General features: G+C 33.3%; 1 protein-coding gene across 1 annotated transcript; it reads left to right on the top strand.

The window, feature by feature from the left end:
• The first annotated feature begins 475 nt into the window (after nucleotides 1-475).
• LOC120195506 (probable sphingolipid transporter spinster homolog 2) lies at nucleotides 476-1,720 on the top strand. The gene is made up of 5 exons (XM_039197512.1): nucleotides 476-678; nucleotides 885-1,016; nucleotides 1,116-1,221; nucleotides 1,436-1,540; nucleotides 1,643-1,720. The coding sequence occupies exons 1-4, from the start codon at nucleotides 647-649 to the stop codon at nucleotides 1,448-1,450; spliced, it is 285 nt and encodes a 94-aa protein (XP_039053443.1). The 5' UTR covers nucleotides 476-646; the 3' UTR covers nucleotides 1,451-1,540; nucleotides 1,643-1,720.
• Nucleotides 1,721-19,777: the final 18,057 nt, after the last annotated feature.

Genomic DNA, 19,777 nt, shown 5'->3' with positions numbered 1-19,777 from the left:
GAACTTGTCCAACATGATCTTGAGGTACGATTATATTTTTTTTTTGTACATTATATGTAAATAATTATGTTTTAACTACTCATTTTTATTCAATTATATCTTATACTTTTAATCGTACTAAATTATTTTTTAGAATTATATTTCTTTTTTTAAATATAATAAAATACATTTTGAGGGGGTTAAATATAAACTGATCTTAAATAAAATTTCCTTGATATTATTTTTTTAGTTTTAAATTATTGTTAGGATAAACCAAAATATTTTAAATAAAAAATTAATGTGTGAAAATATTAAATAAAATATTTTTTACAGTGATAAGGTGGATAATTTTGGGGCCATTTCAAGAATAACCCGAAACACTTGATAGAAAACGACAGATCCGATGGCAGAAGCACAGTTTCAAGCCGTAACTCTATTATTATAAATAACTAAAAGTAAAACCCCAGAAAATAGAAAAAAAATGAGAATTTGAGGAGGGAAAAAAAGAAGGGGAAACGATTATCTTTCTTGGTAAAAGAAAGAATGAAACTAAAATCTTATTTTTGTGGCGTCACCATCTACAATTCCTCCAACGGAAGAGGAAAAAGACGGCTCAGTTGAGCTATCAAACCCGCAACCACAAGACGTGGCTGCTTCTTCCTCCACCATGACGACTCCTTCATGGTTCACTACCAGACGGTGAATTTTCCTTAACTCTTCCAACACTTTGTTGTTAAGGGGTTTTATCTGCAAATTATGCTCTAATTTCACTTCCTTCTCGTTTCCACAAGTGCAATTGGGTATATAGAATAAATTTAAGTGAAGGTGGAACTTTTTTCCTAAAGTTGATTTCTTTTTAGATAAAGATGTTAATTCTTTATTAGTTTTTGCTCTTTTTCTCGTAGGTTATTGATTCTATTTTGTGTGGTTTACATGATAAATTATTTGGATCGAGGAACTATAGCTAGCAATGGTGTTAATGGGAAGAGGAAGACTTGTGATGACAAAGGAATTTGCAAATCTGCTATTGGGATTCATTATGGTTTTACTGGAAATGTTTCGGTTTTGCTGTGGAAATTCGGATGTTGTACAATTTCTTATTATTTTTGGTTGTCTTAAAAGATGTTTGCTTGCAGGGGAGATTTTGGCTTAACTAATTTTCAAGATGATCTCTTGTCGTGTGCATTCATGGTTGGACTTCTAGTGTCGTCCCTAGTATTAGCTTCCTTAGCAAAGAAAGAGGTAAATTTCCTTTTGTGTTTCCCGTTTTAAATTTTTCAAAATCTAAACTTCTTCAATGTGCCATTTTGACATTAGCTGTTTAGTACTGTTATGTTAAATGCTAAATAGAACCAGTATTAATTTTAGGGTTCATTGATGTAATTTTTGCAGGTTTTTTGACAGTTATTTACATGTTGATTTGGTTCATAATGTTGGTTGATTTCTATGACTGCAGCCACAACCCTTTTAGGCTTATCGGAGTTGGATTATCTGTTTTTACCTTGGCTACTGCTGGATGTGTTGCTGCACCTACCTTTTGGTTTATTGCAATATGCCACATGTAAGTTAACAATTTCAATACTCTCCGAGGATTGGTTTTAGTGTTGGTTCCTTGTGCTTCAATTTGTTCTTAAAAAATTGTGGCTGGATTTTGATGTTTAAGGTTGGTTGGTGTTGGAGAAGCTTATTTCATAAGTCTTGCAGGTCCGTTTATTGTCGACAATGCTCCCATTTCTCAGGCATATTTGTTTTATTTTGTTCCTAACTTTGAAAACATATCCTCTCCGAGAGAACTGCCTGGCTTGCAACGTTTTATATGTGCATACCGACTGGAGTTGCTATTGGATATGTTTATGGTGGATTCATGAGTTTGGATATCTCTTTTGTTCTTTATCACTTTATTGTCGCTTATAAGTTATGCATGTAGTCTATACTTCTAGTGGAGTTCGCTTTTTCATGTCTTTACTGTCTAGATGTGTCTGGAGGATATTTGACGATTAACCACAGAATATTTTTTACTTATAGGTTGGGGAACATCTTAATTGGCGCTATGCATTATGGGGAGAGGCATTGTTAGTGTTTCCATTTGTTGTTTTTGGCTTTGTAGTGAAACCATTGCAGTTGAAAGGTAACTTTTCTGGCATGTTTTATGCACTACAAAGTTTGTTGTTTTATGATCTCAAAACAATTTGAATGTTAAACATCATTGAACTTTGAATCATAGGTTTTTCTTGTGTTGAATAAAAAAAAAAAAAGAATCAACACCGGTGAAGACAGTTTCTGATGTAACTAATGGTACGTGCTATTTCTTTTCATATTCTTCTTCTATGATTTGTTATTGGTCCATTATTTATTGAGAAGTCACTTTCAATTACCACATGCGTGGAGCCATGATCTATATTACGATGTCATTTATTTTGAATGGCCTTAATATTATTTTAAATGGGTGTCCATTTTATTTTTCATATTAAATTTATGTAAGATTTTTCTTAAAAAGAATTGACACCCCAATTCACCATGTGGCTCTGCCCTTGAGTTATCGGGAGCAATGTGTCAGGGACATCTCATTTCCATGAGATAACCCTCACAGTAACTCGATGGTGGACTGAGTAGATGCGATCGTGAGCCAATAAAAAGCTTGAAAAATGAAGATGGAGGGCTTGTCAAGGTAATGGCCTCAATTCAGACATTCCAACGCGTATTGGTGTCATAGCTGGTAAGTTTATTTTTAGGGGGGATTGATCTAGTGTTGGGTCACTACCATCCCCATCATCTTAAGCTAGCATGTGGAGCTACCATGGTGTACGCGACCTTTTCCTAGGTTCATGTGGAACCTAGGTGTGTAGGCATCGAGACCAAGCGGATGGTACGATGTCTCTTTAGGATGATGCCTAGGGACGGTTTGGGGCTATTGGGCCCCATATCGCGTATTGGTTGAGGAGTGGGTTTGCAACCTAGCATTCGCTATGCCTCGTGGGATCTTTCTTCCAAGAGTACTTGTGGCTTTGGGATTATATTATGGCTTGGGACTAATATGTGGCTTGTTTGTTTGGACAAGATACTATGAGTTCGACTAATGAACCGAAGAATGATTCTTAGCCAATGTGACTTGACTTCATGAAGAGATAATTTGAGGCATGGATCTATGTTGAGAAAGACTTGACTTGTCTGGGAGTTGTCCTATTTAAGTTATGCACATCATAACAACATGGCCGAGATGTTATGTCCGTGACACTTGGTATCAGAACCAAAATGGTTTGGTTTTGGCAGATGATTTGAGTTTCTTCATTTTTATTTCACGCCAAGCGCTTCAATGAGTGGAGTAGGCAGGGTGAAACAGTGGGGTAAATGCACAGAGGTGCCAGTTTAAAGATTGTTGCACAGAGGTGTTCTATCGTTTATTTAATGCACAAAAGTGCCAATTCAAAGATTGATGCACAAAGGTGCTCAACCGTTTCCTTAATGCACAGAGATGCCGGATTTTAGATTGAAGCACATAGGTGCTTAATCATCCCTAAAAGAACATAGGTGCTAGATCCTAGATTGAAGCACATAGGTGCTCAATCCCCAAAGCACAGAGGTGCCAGATTCTAGACTGAAGCACAGAGGTGCTCAGTCATTTTTTAACTGCACAGAGGTGTCATTTTTTCGATCGAGGTGCTCAATCGTTAATTCAAGCACAAAGGTGCTATGAATTTAGCATAGTGGTGCTTTTCTTTTTAGGCATGGTAGTGCCTCATTTGTGTTGTAGGTATAGAGGTGCCGACAAACTAAAGGGAATGGTTCGTATACGTAATGATGGATTAACAAGTTCTCACAGAGGTGAGGAGCAAGAAGTTGTAGCGCCTGTCATACAGGAGACATGTTCTATTGATCGATGAAAGTTAGATGAGATTAAAGTCGCGTGAACGGTTTGTAGAGTTCATATGATCTCTGGTGATCGAATGAGGAGAGTCGAGGAGACTTAAGAGGAATTGGCGAAGATAATGATTGAATTGGGGAACGATGCGAGAGATGTCATAGGTGTCATATAACTTGGATATGAGGAGTTGAAGGCTTAAGTTAGTGTGTGCTTCAAGTGGTTGTAGCTTGTTTGACTGCGAACCCTATGAAAGGGGGTGTATGATCCAAGATCTTTGATCCCCAACGTTTGACGGGGCAAGGGATGCTAAAGAGCATGAGAATTTTCTGGTTGACATGGAGTAGTATTTTCAAGCAATACGCACCGAATCTGAGGAAGATGAGGTTGGGATGGTCGATGTATCTGGCAGGTGACGCTCGTAAGAAGTTGAGGAAATTGTCTCATACGGGAGCATGTGAGAGAGTTCTCAACCTTGGTGCTAGATATCAAGGACATATCTGAAAGGGATAAATTGTTTCATTTCCTTGGAGGGCTTAAGCAGTGGGCGATGCTTGAGTTACAAAGGCAGAAGATGCAAGATCTGACAGTAGCGATAGTCATTGTTGAGTGACTTAATGAATACACTAATTGTCGTGGAAAGCGTAAGGTGCCTTCTACGAGTATAGTGGATACCTAATAGGTGGGTGGGAACAAGTTGGCTTGAGGGGAGAAGACAATGGGTTGGGGAGCGAATAGGAATTTCCCTGGAAGGGACCCAACCCAAAATAAAGTCCCGTCTGGTTCTGGATCGAGCAATAGAGGGAATAGACCCTCATTAAGGTGTTTCATTTGTAATGAGCCTCATCGGATTAAGCCGTGTCCACAACGAGTTCTTAAATTTCATTGCAAAGACAATTAATTAATCGACTAGGTATCGATTTAGGGCGCTGTGGGGCTGCTATTCCTTCTTCGCGCGTAACCGACTCCCAAACTTAAATTTTGGTAGCGCATATCGCAAATTTTTCTTAATTAGAATTAATATTTTTATTAAAATGACAAATACATTTTTGGGTGTCCAATCACACCATAATCAAATATTGGTGGTGACTCTTTGAATCTCGTTTTATTATTAACAGGTCACCAAATTATTCGAGACGAGATATTTTAAAAATCAGATTTTAAAATCGTTTCTACAAAGTGTTTGTTTAAATTTTTTAATGAAATAATGAATTGGGTATCACAATTTTTGAAGACCTTGCGGTTCTAGTAAGCTATTGTAAAACAAATTGAATATATATAAAATGATGTAATCTAATTTCATATAACACCTTAATTTTGATCTAGAATAACAATGTATCAAATATACAACATTAGGCCATCCAAGCAACATTCAAATTTCAAACCATATAAGTTCATGATAATTAAACACCATTTTTAGCATATAAGGTAAACAATTTCATTTATGAACAATATAAAGTATTTTATATAAAAATCGGAGCTATAATATTGCTAAATCTCAATACAAAATAACAAAAAAAATAACAACTTTAGAGTTAGAAGTATGTGTTGGAATCGGCAATATACCCTATAGTGTAGTAAAAAAAATTAATTTGATGATCTTCAGAGATCCAAGTGAGACAAACGAATCAATAATAAGATTTCGAAATATTATCTTCTTTTCGTCTGGAAACTTTTAATTTGAGATTGCAGAGTTGTGAATTCAATTTTTTTTCACATTATGTCGATTCCAAGTTGCCATGATAGTGTCACGACATCTACGCAGTCTCTCCAGATGGAACAAACAATTTTTATTCTCTAAATGTTAGAAAATTTTAACTCAAAGTATAATTTGATTGTCAGACCTCATGCCTATTTATAGCTTTCAAAAACCTAATTCAACTCAAATTAGATTTTATCATATATATATATATATATATATATATATATGAATAAAGTTTGATAGTTACAATAAATATCTATATTTTAAATATATAAATTTATTTCAATTCATATAATATTTTATCATATATATATATATATATATATATATATAGTTTGATAGTTATAATAATTAATTCTTTTAAATATAAAATTATAATATGTATTTATTTTAACACCACCATGTCAGTGACAACACATTGTCATCAATTAATTACACATTAATCTTAATCTTGGATTGAGCTTAAATGCATCAAAAGTATTTTAAAGTTAAATGTGTACTACCTAAATGCAAAACATCATTGGAAACCATTTGATCTCCTCCTTAAAACTTTTCCCTTCCCGTTGACCTTAGAAGGCTCTTCAACCTCTTTCACTAGACCAACAAGCATTAAATAAGATCATATAACAACTAAAATATAAATGTAGGATTGAGCCTTTTGTATTTATGGTGTACTACGTACATTTGTAACGTTGAGCCTTTTGTTTTTCAATAATTCATATCTCAAGATTTGAGCGACTCTATTAAGACGAACTTGAAGAATTCATCAAAATTTAATTTGAAACGATGACATATTAAACGTTCTTAATAAATTATATTCTAAAATTCCAGTGGTCTTATTAAGATACTTGATGAATTTATCAAATTTTTTATTTGAGATGATAAACTTATTAAATGCAATTAGTGATTTAATAGCCCTAATTTGAACAGTTTATATTAAGATACACTTGGTGGGATCACCTATATAAATGTGGAAGACTGATCATCTTTCATGAAAAATATTGAGTGATTTTTCTAGAGTGCTTACTATTATTCCACATCCATTTTATAATTACACAAGGAGAAATCGCTTGTTTTTACCCTTATGTAGTAAATGTCTTTTATTTTTTATAAATATTATTTATTTACTAGTTAACGATAATAATTTTCCAACATCATTTAATAATAAAAAGAATATTTGTTAAGTATGACAGTATAGATATATAATTATAAAATATCATTTTAATACATTTGGATGGTGAAATGAGTTTGATGACAAACTAATAGACAACTTTTAAACTAATTTCTGGAATTGAAAGATATATAATGGGCCCTGCTCCAGCTAAAACAACATATCCATTTTATTAACAAAACTAATGTATTTAATTCGACCATAAAATACAAAGTACAATCTCTTGATCAGATCCCAAATTATAGAAAATAGAATACAGAAATAAATAAACAAATTTGAATAATTCATTCAACCTCTCCGAGCGTATGATAAATAAAACACAAGCCAAGTGCTGGTTATACAATTAGATAACACTTCATAAACATCAAAACAATATAATATATATGTTTTTTATTGGGTAAAGTACACAAATGGTTCTTCGACTATAGGACGATGTTTTATCGAATCCATCGATTATTAAAGTTAGAAATTAATAGACTATAGGGCACTACTTTGTTGAGTCCTATAACTATTAAAAGTTACAACATGGTCACTCAACAATTCATATGTTCTAAACTCGTTCTTTTTCGTTAATAAATTAGCGGTATTCTGAGCTGGACGTTAACATGTTGACTGTAATATTATAACATATGATCCTGAAACTATTTGAGTTGTGATTTTTGAATCTAGTCTTCGTTTACATTATATCGTCTAACTAGTGATTGAAACATTATGTTGCCGAGCCAGTGCTTGAAAGCAACGGTGATACCTGTAGGTGTTATTAAAAAATGATTTTATCATATCTCAGTTAACACGTTAATATACATCTCAGAAAATTATCATTTTTTTAATAGGAAATAACGAGTTTGGAACATATGAGTAATCGGTTGATCATTTTGTAACTTTTAATAATCGATAGACTGAACAAAGTAACATCCTATAGTCATGAGATTATTTGTGTACTTTACCCTTATTTCTTTTATCAATGATGATGTAATTAATTTATTTTGCTTTTATCATTATGATGATGTGATTAATTAAAGAAATGGAAGGAATATAATTAAGGGTACTACTAAATATATCAAATTAAACCAACTTTTGGCACCATTTACTAAACTTACCAATAAAATCATTATTTATAGAGTTCTTTTTCAAAAGGTGAGAGCACCATATGTCTCCCACGCTAGACCACAATCAAACATATTTTGATAATCAATTAGTTTACTTTAATGTTTCGTGTGTGTGGGTTAGGGTATATTCAGTGAATTGTTTGAGTGATCTGCAATAAAACAATAATTAATCAAATTGAATGCTCCGACACAAACAACCACTCCACAATCAAACAAACTCCACCTATACTCCCAATTATTCACCATCAATAGAGGAACATATATTGAAGGAACCAAGGGAGGGTCGATGAACAGAAAAGAGAACACCAACAGGAGGCAGGAACCAAGATCAACAATAGAGAGAGTTTTGTAACACCCCAATTTAGGGGCTAAATTTAAGAAATTATAAGTGGATAATTTAATTGGTATTTTTGGAAGAAATTAGGATTAAATTGTAAAATCGTAAAGTTAGCAGACCATTTTAAGAAGTGTAGGAAGTTCAGTGACTAAACTCATGGTTTACCCATTTTTCTTTTAGAGATAATATAAACCCCCATTTCCCGTATCATTCAACAGAAAATTCTCAGTTTTCCCTCTCCAACAACCCTCATTTCAACTCTGATCTACTCGCCGTCCGACCTTCGATCGACGAGCCAAAACCACCATCGTGTTCGTTGTCAACCGAGGAACAAAATCCCTCAAACCTTTTGTCGTGAATCGTTGCCGTTCGTCGTTAATTTCAGTCGGAAATGTCGTCGGTAATAATTCGATTTCAATTGGTTTTCTATCGATTCACGACGATCCGGTCATTCGTTTACGACACCTCTCGCACCATCGTGTTCCTTGTATCGTTCCGAGTCCACCGGTGTTCTCCGTTTCTCCGTCGTCGCCGGCGCTTGGAGGGGTAAGACCGTCAAAGTTTCTGCCGTTCAAAATTGTGAACCGAGCTTTGTATGTGCCTCAAAACGATTGGTAAATATTTACAGAATGTGGCTAATTTGGTAATTAATTTCTGTTAGGGTGATATTTGTGTAAAATGATCAACTGTTGACCGTTGACCGTCGTTGACCACAGTTGACCAGAACTTTGATTGGCTTTGACCGGGCATTAAACGACATTTGACGTTAACCGAGTATACCTATTTTGACATTTTTCGACGTTCCAAATCCGATTCCGCAGTCCGTTTTTCAAAATTCGGACCCGAATGCCTCGAAATTTCCAGTCAAACCCGTTGACTTTGATTTTGACAAAAAATTCCCAATTTTCGAAAAGTCATATTTTATGCTTTCGACATCCTGAATCCGAATCCGGAGTCTGTTTCGCCAAATTCAAACCCGATAAGCTATTTTTGACTGATTTATCACCTGATTTGATTCGTTTATCGCAATTAAGCTCTGTTTTTTATATAATTTATGTTGATATGTATATGAGGAATTCTTGGAAGTTGAATTGAAGATCAAAGGCGTTCGAATGGAATTTTTATGGTCGATCAGTATTACACGAAAATCGAGGTAATACTTTACCACCTCTTTATGCTTTATGGAACATGTGGATATTGGTAAATGCATGATTAAGATAATGTTGGTCTCATTTGTGTAGTTAATTGGTTTCTACACTCGATCTGATTATGGTAAAAGGGTTCAGTAATTGATTATGGTTCAGATGATTTTTATAAAAAATTGAGGGATTGTTAGAATTAAATTACAAGTTATGTGTTTAGTGATAAACAAATCAACATGGATTTGTAACTTATAGTTTGTTTCATCAAATGTTAAATGTTAAAGGTACTTGGATGGGAAATTATGATAATACTCTGGTAGGGTAAAATTATGAAAATACCCTTAAGTTGTAAGATGTCAAGAATTGTCCCTGGAAGTTGATTAATAACTCTGAAAGGATATATTGATATGATAAAACTACAGATGTGCTTAAGAAATGCTAGATTTTGCTTATGAAATACGAATAACCGGTTTTTAACCCCTAGAGGGTTTGTGCAAGATATTAGAATTCTATTAAGGAATCATTTCAAGATAAGAGAATGTTCGGTAAAGCAATTGATCATAGGATCTCTAAATTATAATTATTTTCGTTAAGAGCTAATATTGAAATTATCTGGTTAAGAAATTACGGAAATGCCCTTGAGAGGTAAAATAGTCCTAGTTAACCTTGAATGAGAAAATACTTTGAGGATTCGTACTTAACTCGATTAAGTACGAATTTGATTATTAAGATCCTGACTTAGTTCAGGAAAATTCCTGATTTTCCATTTGTAAAATCTGAGAAGACACTTGACCCAGAAATATCCGAGTTATGAGTAAATACCTGAAGAATAATTTATCGGGGTGTTCTGTTGTCATAATTGTTCGAAATGATTGAAATAAATGATAAGATTGAATTTAATAGTAAGATCGGACGGAAGGAAATGATTGAAATACGCTGAATCTGTAAAATGACCAAAATTCCCCTATAATGGAAATGACCCAAGAATACCAACAAGCTCAATAATGATTGGATATCTTCGAGCTCTGAAATAAATGGAATAAAAATGAACACAAAAATTACCAAAATACCCTTGTGTCCTATTCTAAATAAATGCCTTGGATTAATTAAGGAATCCAAATAAGTATAGGTATTGGACTACCTTTAAAAAGTTATGGAACACAACTTAAGTAAGCCGATCAACTTTAATGATATATCAGTACCTGAACGGCATAGATATTACTTGAGTGCGTGTTCGTCTACTCAAGTTTAGCTCGATGATAATTTTGGAAGTATTCAGCTTAGCTCAACTCTAGATCGCATTCAGTATTAAGAATTGGACGGTTGTTTGACAAATAAACCACGAAGACCAAATTAAACTGAATGGAAATACAATATGTATTTGGAATTCAGAAACGTCTGAATTACTCTGAAAAACTCTGAAGTAACAATAATAGACATGATTGTTAAATGAACTAAATAACCTCAATGAATGAGGATTAAATAAGTGATTTGGATGAGTCTGGAAACACTGTTGAACTTACATGATGAATTATCTTTATGGGTTATGAACCATGAATCAAGTACGTCTGTATTTCGTGATATCGTTGAAACATGGAAATGAAATAAAGACAATTGGGAGATCTATTCGGCGATGATTATGGGGATGATCTATGGATCTGCATTATGGTATTAAAGAGTGAATACACTGGAAGGATAATGAATTGACTTGTTGACATGCATCAGTTTGGGAGTTGTGTAACTGGAGTTGTTTGATAATACGATTGATAGTCATAGATTGTAAATGACTTGAATCTTCGATTCTATATTTTCATCTAAAATCACTTCGGTCATGTTTCAAAAAGCAACACAGAAGGAAAAGATTCTGAATACCTCATTTGGTTCAATTGGGCTGAAATCCTATGAGTTCAAAGTATATTCCTGAATACCTCTGATTGATTGGGTAATGGAATCACTCGCAGTAAATCTGAATTTAGAATTATTATGTATAAATGTTCCTGAACGTTTTCCTGATGCACATAGAAACTTAGTGGAATTCTAAAGTATCAATCTGAAATGTCTGATCAGATCGGTTAGAAATCGATTCTCTTCAATAAAATCTTATTACTGGAATCCGATCAAATTGCACAAGTTCATGTTATCCATATTGATAACTACAAAATACATCTGAAAAATATTTGGATTTTCTAGTGTGTTCCTTATATTTTGAAAAATTGTTTTATTGTTTTAACATGTGGAACACTGAAATCTATGGTTACTATTTTATGGATGCACCGACTTAACGGTGATGTCTTATGAATTTGTATCATTGTATAAATTGTATCTTGGAGATACAGATTTGTAAAGTACAGCTCTGATCAAGCTGGAAAATTTTTATGGACCTAATGTGACTCTTAGGTAGGCTCTGCGGCCCTGAGATCATTCTCGGGTAGGCCCTGTGGCCCTAAGATGTGTTCTTAGGTAGGCCCCACAGCCCCGAAATCTATCTTGGGTAGGCTCTCAAGCCCTAAGATGTTCCCTTAGGTTAACTCTTTGTAAGATGGTTTAAAATACGAGTTTAAAAAGCTCCACTACAGTATGGCTTATGGGATTTTACTGAACTATCATTTGATTAGTGTACCTATTATGATTTTATCGTACTGATGGAACACACTAGATATCCTATTCGACCTCATGAAAATGTGATTGTATGAAAGGTTTCTTTTAAACTGAGATTCATGGATTCTACTCGATGAACTACTAATGGAACCCAAGATTATTCCGCAACTGGTATATGTTTGATTCAATAAGGAAATTATGGCTTCTCATTTATCTGCATGTCATGTAGCATCATCTGGTAGTTCTGTATTACTGAGCTTTCCGAAGCTCACTCTATTACTCACCATTGCAGGTTAAAAGAATTGTATCAGTGCATCTATCGATTTCAGTAAGGGAGCTCTTCCAGCGTTATTTGCAGAGTATGGTACATGTGATTAGGGGGCATCTAATTGTATTTTGATTTATATACGAGTCTGGAAATCTGTTTTATTTCTGCATACTGATAAATCATTTTATAAGTTACATATTTTAATAAAAGTTTTAAATTTTCCGCTATTTTTACAGTGGGTCGCTCCGGTGGCCCAAATGTGACACCTCGGATCGGATCTGATTACCCGAATCGGTCTGTGGGGGTTACAAGTTTCATCAACAAGCCGAGGATTTATGGACTGGAATTTTGAGTGTAATAAATAGAGGCAATTATTATAGCTAATTTTTTTATATAATTTTATTTTATTTTATACAATTGTATTTGATTCTATCTTTTTTTATTTTGTTGCAAGAATCTTGTTCTCATTTGACACATAAAAATGTCATTTTTTTCTGAAAACAACTCAAATTGTGCTAAATTTTCTACATCGACGTCACCTTTTTTCTCTAATCAGGTAAAATAATCACATATTATATATTTTTTATTTTATTTACTACTATAAATATTTTGCAAGAAAATATCGTCATAAATGAAAATAAATTGAATTTTAGGTGTTTTGCTCTCACGAAGATTTAAAAAATTAGGCGCAAAGCAAGTGTTGAAACATTTTAATATTTCGATATAACAAATTAAGTTAAATGGATTTTAAGATTTTCCAAATGATTTTCTAAGTATATTCGATATAACTATTCGAATAATCAAAACATTACTCCAAATATTTCAAAAATCATTTTTGATCCTTACTTAAGTGTAAAATTAAGTTTTAATCATAAAACAATTTCAAAATAATTTTACAAAGTATTTCGAACCTATTCAAAGCCAAAAATTCCAGATTGCTCAGAGGGAACCGATTCCCCCCCATAGGAGGAACCGATTCCCCCCTGAATGGTTTGGCTCCGAGATTTCCAGAATGCTCGGAGGGAACCGATTCCCCCATAGGAGGAACCGATTCCCCCCTAAACAATTGTATTCATCTTTGAGTGTTCTTTTCTTTGTTCTAGAATTGTGCAAACATCTTACCTTGTGAGGTTTTCTTGTAAGTTTGCAAATTTGTAATCTTCTCTTTGAGAAAAGAGTGTTCTCAAGAGTTGGGGTATACTCTTGAGGGAATTGTAAGGTTATCTCTTTGGCCTCAAAAGAAAGAACAAATTAGTGAATTTGTTGGAAAATCCTTAGTGTGGATAGCTAAGGTAGTGGACGTAGACTTTGTTTGAGAAAGTCGAACCACTGTAAATCGCTGTGCAAATACTTTCAATTCTCTGCAAAAGCTTCCACAAAATTTTTTATTGCCAATTCACCCCCCTCTTGGCCAATTTCGTCATTCGATTAACTCAACAGCAAGGGGCGCTCTCTTGGTTACGTCATAATAACTCAAAGATCATACACGGATACAAGTGGTTTTTTGTATGAAGTCGTGCTTAGGTGTGATCTTGGTGGTGAATATAAACTGAAGGAAACAAGTAAAAATTTTGCTACCCGAAAAATTAATTGTCCATTCCAATTGGTAGGAAAGTATTCAAGTATATATAATGGTTGGTTGATAAGTGTAATATGCGATGAACATAATCATCTTCCTACATAACATATGGAGGGACATTCATATGCGAGACGATTGTCTAAAGATGAATATCGATTGGTTGAAGATATGACAAAAAAGAATGTGCCACCACGTGACATTCGATCGATATTAAAGTCGCAAAATGAAAATAACGTGTCAACACTTAAAGACATATATAATGCACAATATAAAATTCGCAAGTCCTTTCAAGTTGGGAAAAGTACGATGCAAGTAAAACATTACACATCTTTTTATGTTTCCTTTATATTTTGACTTTTTTATTTTCAAATAATCAAAGTGTAATTTAATTATAAGAATTTGAATACAGGTTCTTATGTCTCTTTAACACTCCAATGGTTATGTTCACAACTTTTCTACAAATGATGTTACGAACGAGTTGGAAGCTTTATTTTTTGTTCATCCGACATCTTTTAAGATATGGCGTGTATTCCCACATGTGTTGATGATAGATGCTACGTACAAGACGAACAAGTATAATATGCCTTTTGTTGAGATTATTGGCGTAACACCTACAAGAAAGACGTTTTGCATAGCTTTTGCCTTTATAAGTGAAGAAAATATGGACAACTATATGTTGGTAATGCTCAATCTCACATAGAGTTGGAAATACTAGTGGGAATGGTATTTAAGGTTTACATTCTCCATTCCCTTGTTAAGTGATAGAGAACAAGGCGTGGTAATACGCGTCTTTGACACATCCACACGAATAATATCTTTTTAGAGAAAATTCGTAAGGAATTTTTCTCTAAAAGATTAAATGAAAAATGTGAAAGATTCATATGATATTTATAGGCTACTGAGACAGTTACTTTCCTAAATTAAATCAGTACTTAATATGTATTTGGACTGATTTCCAGCTTTGTTCGTGGGAGAGACAAGCTGTTAATATCAGGAGTTATATAATTTAATTTCAGGAATTATAACTGTTGAGTTTTTATGCAATGAACCTAGACTCTGTTTGAGCCAGATTTATCAAGACATTTCAGGAGTTACAAAAGGTTTAAATTCAGAATTAAAATCAAATTTAATTTTGATTTTCTTATTGGACGAATTTACCCTTACTCCTAGCCTATAAATAGAGAGCTAAATTCAGCTTCTCAACTCACACTCTCTACAATTAGAATTCACTCTCCAAGTGTTTTCTAAAGCTGTTCTCTCCGTGCTTTCTGATCAGAAGTGCAATACCACCAACAGTCCACTCCGGTTTCGGGTGTACGGAATTCGGAGCGACCGTGTTAACCTCGGGGGACGGTTTGCCTACTGCAGTGATTACACACATCGGGGCGAATTCGTTTCTAAGGCAGTGGTTAATACCACGACACGGTTAATCGGTTCTTTATTTATATTTTTCAATATATATTTTTTCAGTCAATGTTAATGCCTCGTTTTGCAACAGTCTATTTTACCAACACTATAAGTGGGTGTTAGAGTGTTTAAAGTTGACACTAGATGAGTGCATGCTACCACGTGTTATAATTAGCGACAGAGAGTTGGCTCTCATGAAAGCATGCGAAAAAGTTTTTCCGAATGTTACTCGATTACTTTGTAGATGACACATTAGCCAAAATATTTTGAAGAATTGCAGACCAACAATCAAGACGCAACGTGATTGGGACTCTTTTCTTTCAGCGTGGAAGTTACTAGAAGATTCTCTGATGTGGATATCGTACATGGAGAACTACAAGCAACTTCAATTAGTATTGAGGAAATATCCACGTAATTTTTTATATTTGACATATTTTTATTTTTTAATATTATTTTTTATTATTTCATATCAAATAATTATATTTTAATTTTATTTAAATTTTCAGGTGTTTTAAGTTATTTGGATGAACAGTGGCTGAATAATTATAAAGAAATGTTTGTGTCTACATGGAGTGATCAATCTCTAAACTTTGGCAATCGCACAACCAACAGAGTTGAAAGTCAACACGCCAAGTTAAAAAAGTACTTGAAATCCAAAAAATATTCATTAGATCAATTTGTGGGTTATATCAATCAAATCGTGCTGTCCCAAGTTACAACAATGAATGAAAGCTTTGAAAGAAGTAGAATTTATCGTTATCATCGACATAACCAACCATGTTTCAACTTATTACGGGGTTTTGTTTTAAATGAGGCTCTTGATATGATTTTAGGAGAACTACATCGATTGAGTGATCTTGAGTTTAACTACTCAACATGTGGTTGTCAACTTCGTATGAGTTGTGGGCTATCTTGTGCTTGCGTACTTTCAGCGTACTTAAATTCTGATCAGTTTATTTAACTAAAATTATTTGATTATTTGGAGGTCTTGGTTTTTTAGAAACTAAAACTTGTTTTTTCAGGTGAGGATATTCCTTTGGATTCAATTGATATTTTTTGGAGGACACTAGATGTTTCATGGTCAAGACCCTTGGAAAATAAAGATATTCAATGTGACGATGAACTACACATTTTCAAAGAAGAATTCAAAAGGCAGTCCAATGCTGGAAAGAAGAGTTTCTTAAGAAAACTAGGCGATATATTCAATCCAATCAAAAATCTTATTAGAGAACCCGCAGTTAAAAAAAATACTCGTGGGCGACCAAGCTTGAAGAAACAAAAAAAGAAGAAGTGTGTTGATCCGAAAAATCAAGATCTTGGTAAAACTAGTTATTCCACCAGATTTTTTGATATAGACTTGAATTTGGAACCGACAAATATTGAAACGGCGAGACACAATTCATATGTAACAAGACCACGTGACTTGTTCCCGGATTTAAACGAAGAACCCGCGAGACACAGTCATATGTAAGTCAGTCGTTTGCCAGACCTGGTTCGAAAAGATTTTTGAAACAACTTCAACAAATTTTCCGTCCTTATCTTACAGGTTTACAAGATGTAATAGGTGATGGAAATTTCAGATTTCGATCAGTCGCTGTCGCTCTTGGTCTATCTGAGGATCAATGGCCTCGAATTCGGTCAGGCTTGGTGCGGGAGTTAGACGTTAACCAGCAAAAATATAAGTATATATTTGGAACGAAAGGTTATAAAAAATCTATAAAATCATACAATTAGCTGGAAAATGGATGGAAATGTCAAATACGAGATTGATTATTGCTTTTGCATACAATAGAGTTGTTATAAGTCTAGCTAATGGAGGAAACGTCGGAGGTTGTACTACGATTTTCCCGCTTTGGTCCAGTCCACCACAATTAGAGCCACATGGGACAATCGTCATTGCACCAGTGAATGATAACCATTATATTAAAGCGACATTACTCGAAGGTTGTCCTTTGTCGATGACTCATCCACTTTGGATCACATATAAAAGTGTCATTGCATCTGCATGGGAAGACCCATATGTTAGTCGTCAGGAAGAGTTTCGTGAATATTATTTCCGTATTTCTGAAACTTTTGACCTATCGAAGTAATTATGTAACATTCAATTTATTTTAATTCTAGTTTATTTATCAATGAATGTTTTAATATTTTTTATACATGTATGTATAATTAAATAATAGCGTAAATACTACACATATAATTTATTATTTAATATTTACTTAATAAGAACATTTTAGTTAATAATATATTTTAATATGTCATTTTAATAATATATAGCGGTATACAACGTACGTTGTAGACTTATCCTAATTTAAATTATCAATGTTATAAATAATATTGATTTCTTTAATTGGAATTAAAGATTGAAATCCGATATAATGAATAAAAAATAGAGCTAAAAATTATCTGTAATAATTTTTTTATAATATTTAATTTATGAAAATATATATTGTGCAAGATCCGGTTGGAATGAATGGGAGGCGGTTGGATACGTTGAGTTCAGCGCACGTGAAACATAGAAAAAGGTGGGTTGGTGTCCAAATGCTGACAAAGCATTCCTTGAATGCTCACATGGGGATGGCAACTAAGAGGAGAAAAAGCGAATCTGATGCCCTCTCTCTCATTTTCTATTATTTTATTAAAAGAATTGGTATGTTTAGTAAAACATTTTGTACATTTAGACTATCCCTATAATTAATGGGGGTTGGGTTTTGGCTTTGTTTGTGTGGGGAGTTGAACCATCTTTTTGACCACTTTCGTGTCTTCTGTGCTCCCCATTGTGGAGCCTTGGTTGTAGGTTCTAATTTTGCATGTGATTTTTGACTCTCACACGTTTTGTACTCTTTGATACTGAGAATAAGCGTGTTGATTACCATTTTAATTTCTGTGTGCGACACAGCCCCTTGAATTCTGCCACTTTTGCTGGCTTCCGCTCATTCCAACTTGTAATGCGACAACAGTTTAGACCACATTTACCCTCTTCCTCTTGATGACTACTCTTCTCAGAACACATTACTGATTAATCAAATCAAATTACTTTCTTTCTAATATTTTAGGTGTCTTTGATTTATCCAAAATAAATAAATGTTTCAAATATAAGTTGTTTTATCTCACAGGATACAAAAAAAAAACCCGTTTCTTCAAAATCTGAGGGCAGAACCCATATTCTTGGAAGCTGTATGTTTTCTATAAATGTGTTTTTCAACATGTTGATGAATACTCTTACAAAAAAGTTATTTTAATAAAATTAAAATATATCATATTTACTATTTAAATGAAATAAAAATATATATAAAAGTTATTGGTAACAATATATTCAACCAACGGCAGTTGGTTCCAGTGGTAATCAATTTTATATCGTTTAAACAAGTCTCAAGTTTGAGTCATTCTATATGCAGAAAGTTTCCGCTGGGAGACTCACTCATCAAAGCTAGATGTATGATTTAGATCGGTTCAGATTAACAATAGCCTTGGAGCCGAAAGGGCAACCAAAACAATATCAATATATTCAATAAATATTTATATAAGCATCTAAAAAATAAATATTTATATAATATAAATATATTAATAATTATTTTTAATAAATATATTTTAATATTAAATAATATTATATTAAAATAGTAAATATTATTAATTATATTATTAGTTCATTATATATTAATATGTTTCAATTTTAACCTAGTAAATTTGAGTCCAAAATTTATTTCTTTAATTTTTCACCAATAAGATCAACTTTTTTATAACCACCGTTATCTGATCTATTGATCAATTAATCCAATTCGGATACTGGAAAGGCAAAAGCGACATTCCCAACCCAGCTTGCTCCATTCACAATCGTCAGGATTCAAACCTTTGACCTTACTTAAGGGATTTAGTGTCTCATCCCACTAGACTAACTGATTGTTGGTAATAAAACCATTTTTAATAAGAAATGTTGTCAATCTTTTAATCAAATAATGAATTTGGCTAAAGCTATTTATGCTTTTAAATTCCATCTTTCTTATGTTACATCCCTTTTTATTATACAGTGGGTACCAATTTTTCAACCAATCAAATAGTCTGAAAGATTGAATTTATAAAATTAAATTAAAAATATGATTAAATTAATAATATATATATAAATAAATAATGAAAATTAAATAGGTAATTATATAAATTTATTTAACTACCACATTAACATTGTCATTAATTGTTAACCTTAAGAAGTTCGATGGATATCATTGAAATAGTTAACTGATTTAATTGATAAAATTTATAATTGGATGGTCACAATAGAACCGACCCTATACTTTAGTGACTATAGGTGCAGTTTACGCAATAAAAAATTAGGGCAGCGATATTTTCACACGTGAGAGAACACAATGTAATACTTGGAAGCGCGTACGTCTGGTAGAATCTGTGTATATATTGCTCTGAGCAAATAGATTGGTTCGTCCAGTCAACTGTCCAATTGGGAAAAAGAATCATTTGCATCAAACTTCAAATCTCACATCTGAACACCACACTTTATACTCCCAGGTTAGCTTTTCGTTTTCAACTCCAAAATCCTGACTTTTGAAGATTTCATCTATTATTTCGTATGTTTCCATCTTCCAAAAAAGAAATTCTGGGTCTTAATTCGTTTGC

Source organism: Hibiscus syriacus, unplaced genomic scaffold, assembly GCF_006381635.1.
Source record: "Hibiscus syriacus cultivar Baekdansim isolate YM2019G1 unplaced genomic scaffold, ASM638163v2 tig00117016_pilon, whole genome shotgun sequence".
NCBI lineage: Eukaryota > Viridiplantae > Streptophyta > Magnoliopsida > Malvales > Malvaceae > Hibiscus > Hibiscus syriacus.
This window is presented reverse-complemented; position numbering and strand designations above follow the sequence as displayed.

Excerpts from the sequence above, each read along its gene's own strand:
- LOC120195506 (XM_039197512.1), top strand. The coding sequence starts at position 647 with ATGACGACTCCTTCATGGTTCACTACCAGACG. Across the intron at positions 679-884 it reads TCATGGTTCACTACCAGACG|GTTATTGATTCTATTTTGTG; the intron begins GTGAATTTTCCT and ends TTTTTCTCGTAG. Across the intron at positions 1,017-1,115 it reads AAATCTGCTATTGGGATTCA|GGGAGATTTTGGCTTAACTA; the intron begins TTATGGTTTTAC and ends GTTTGCTTGCAG.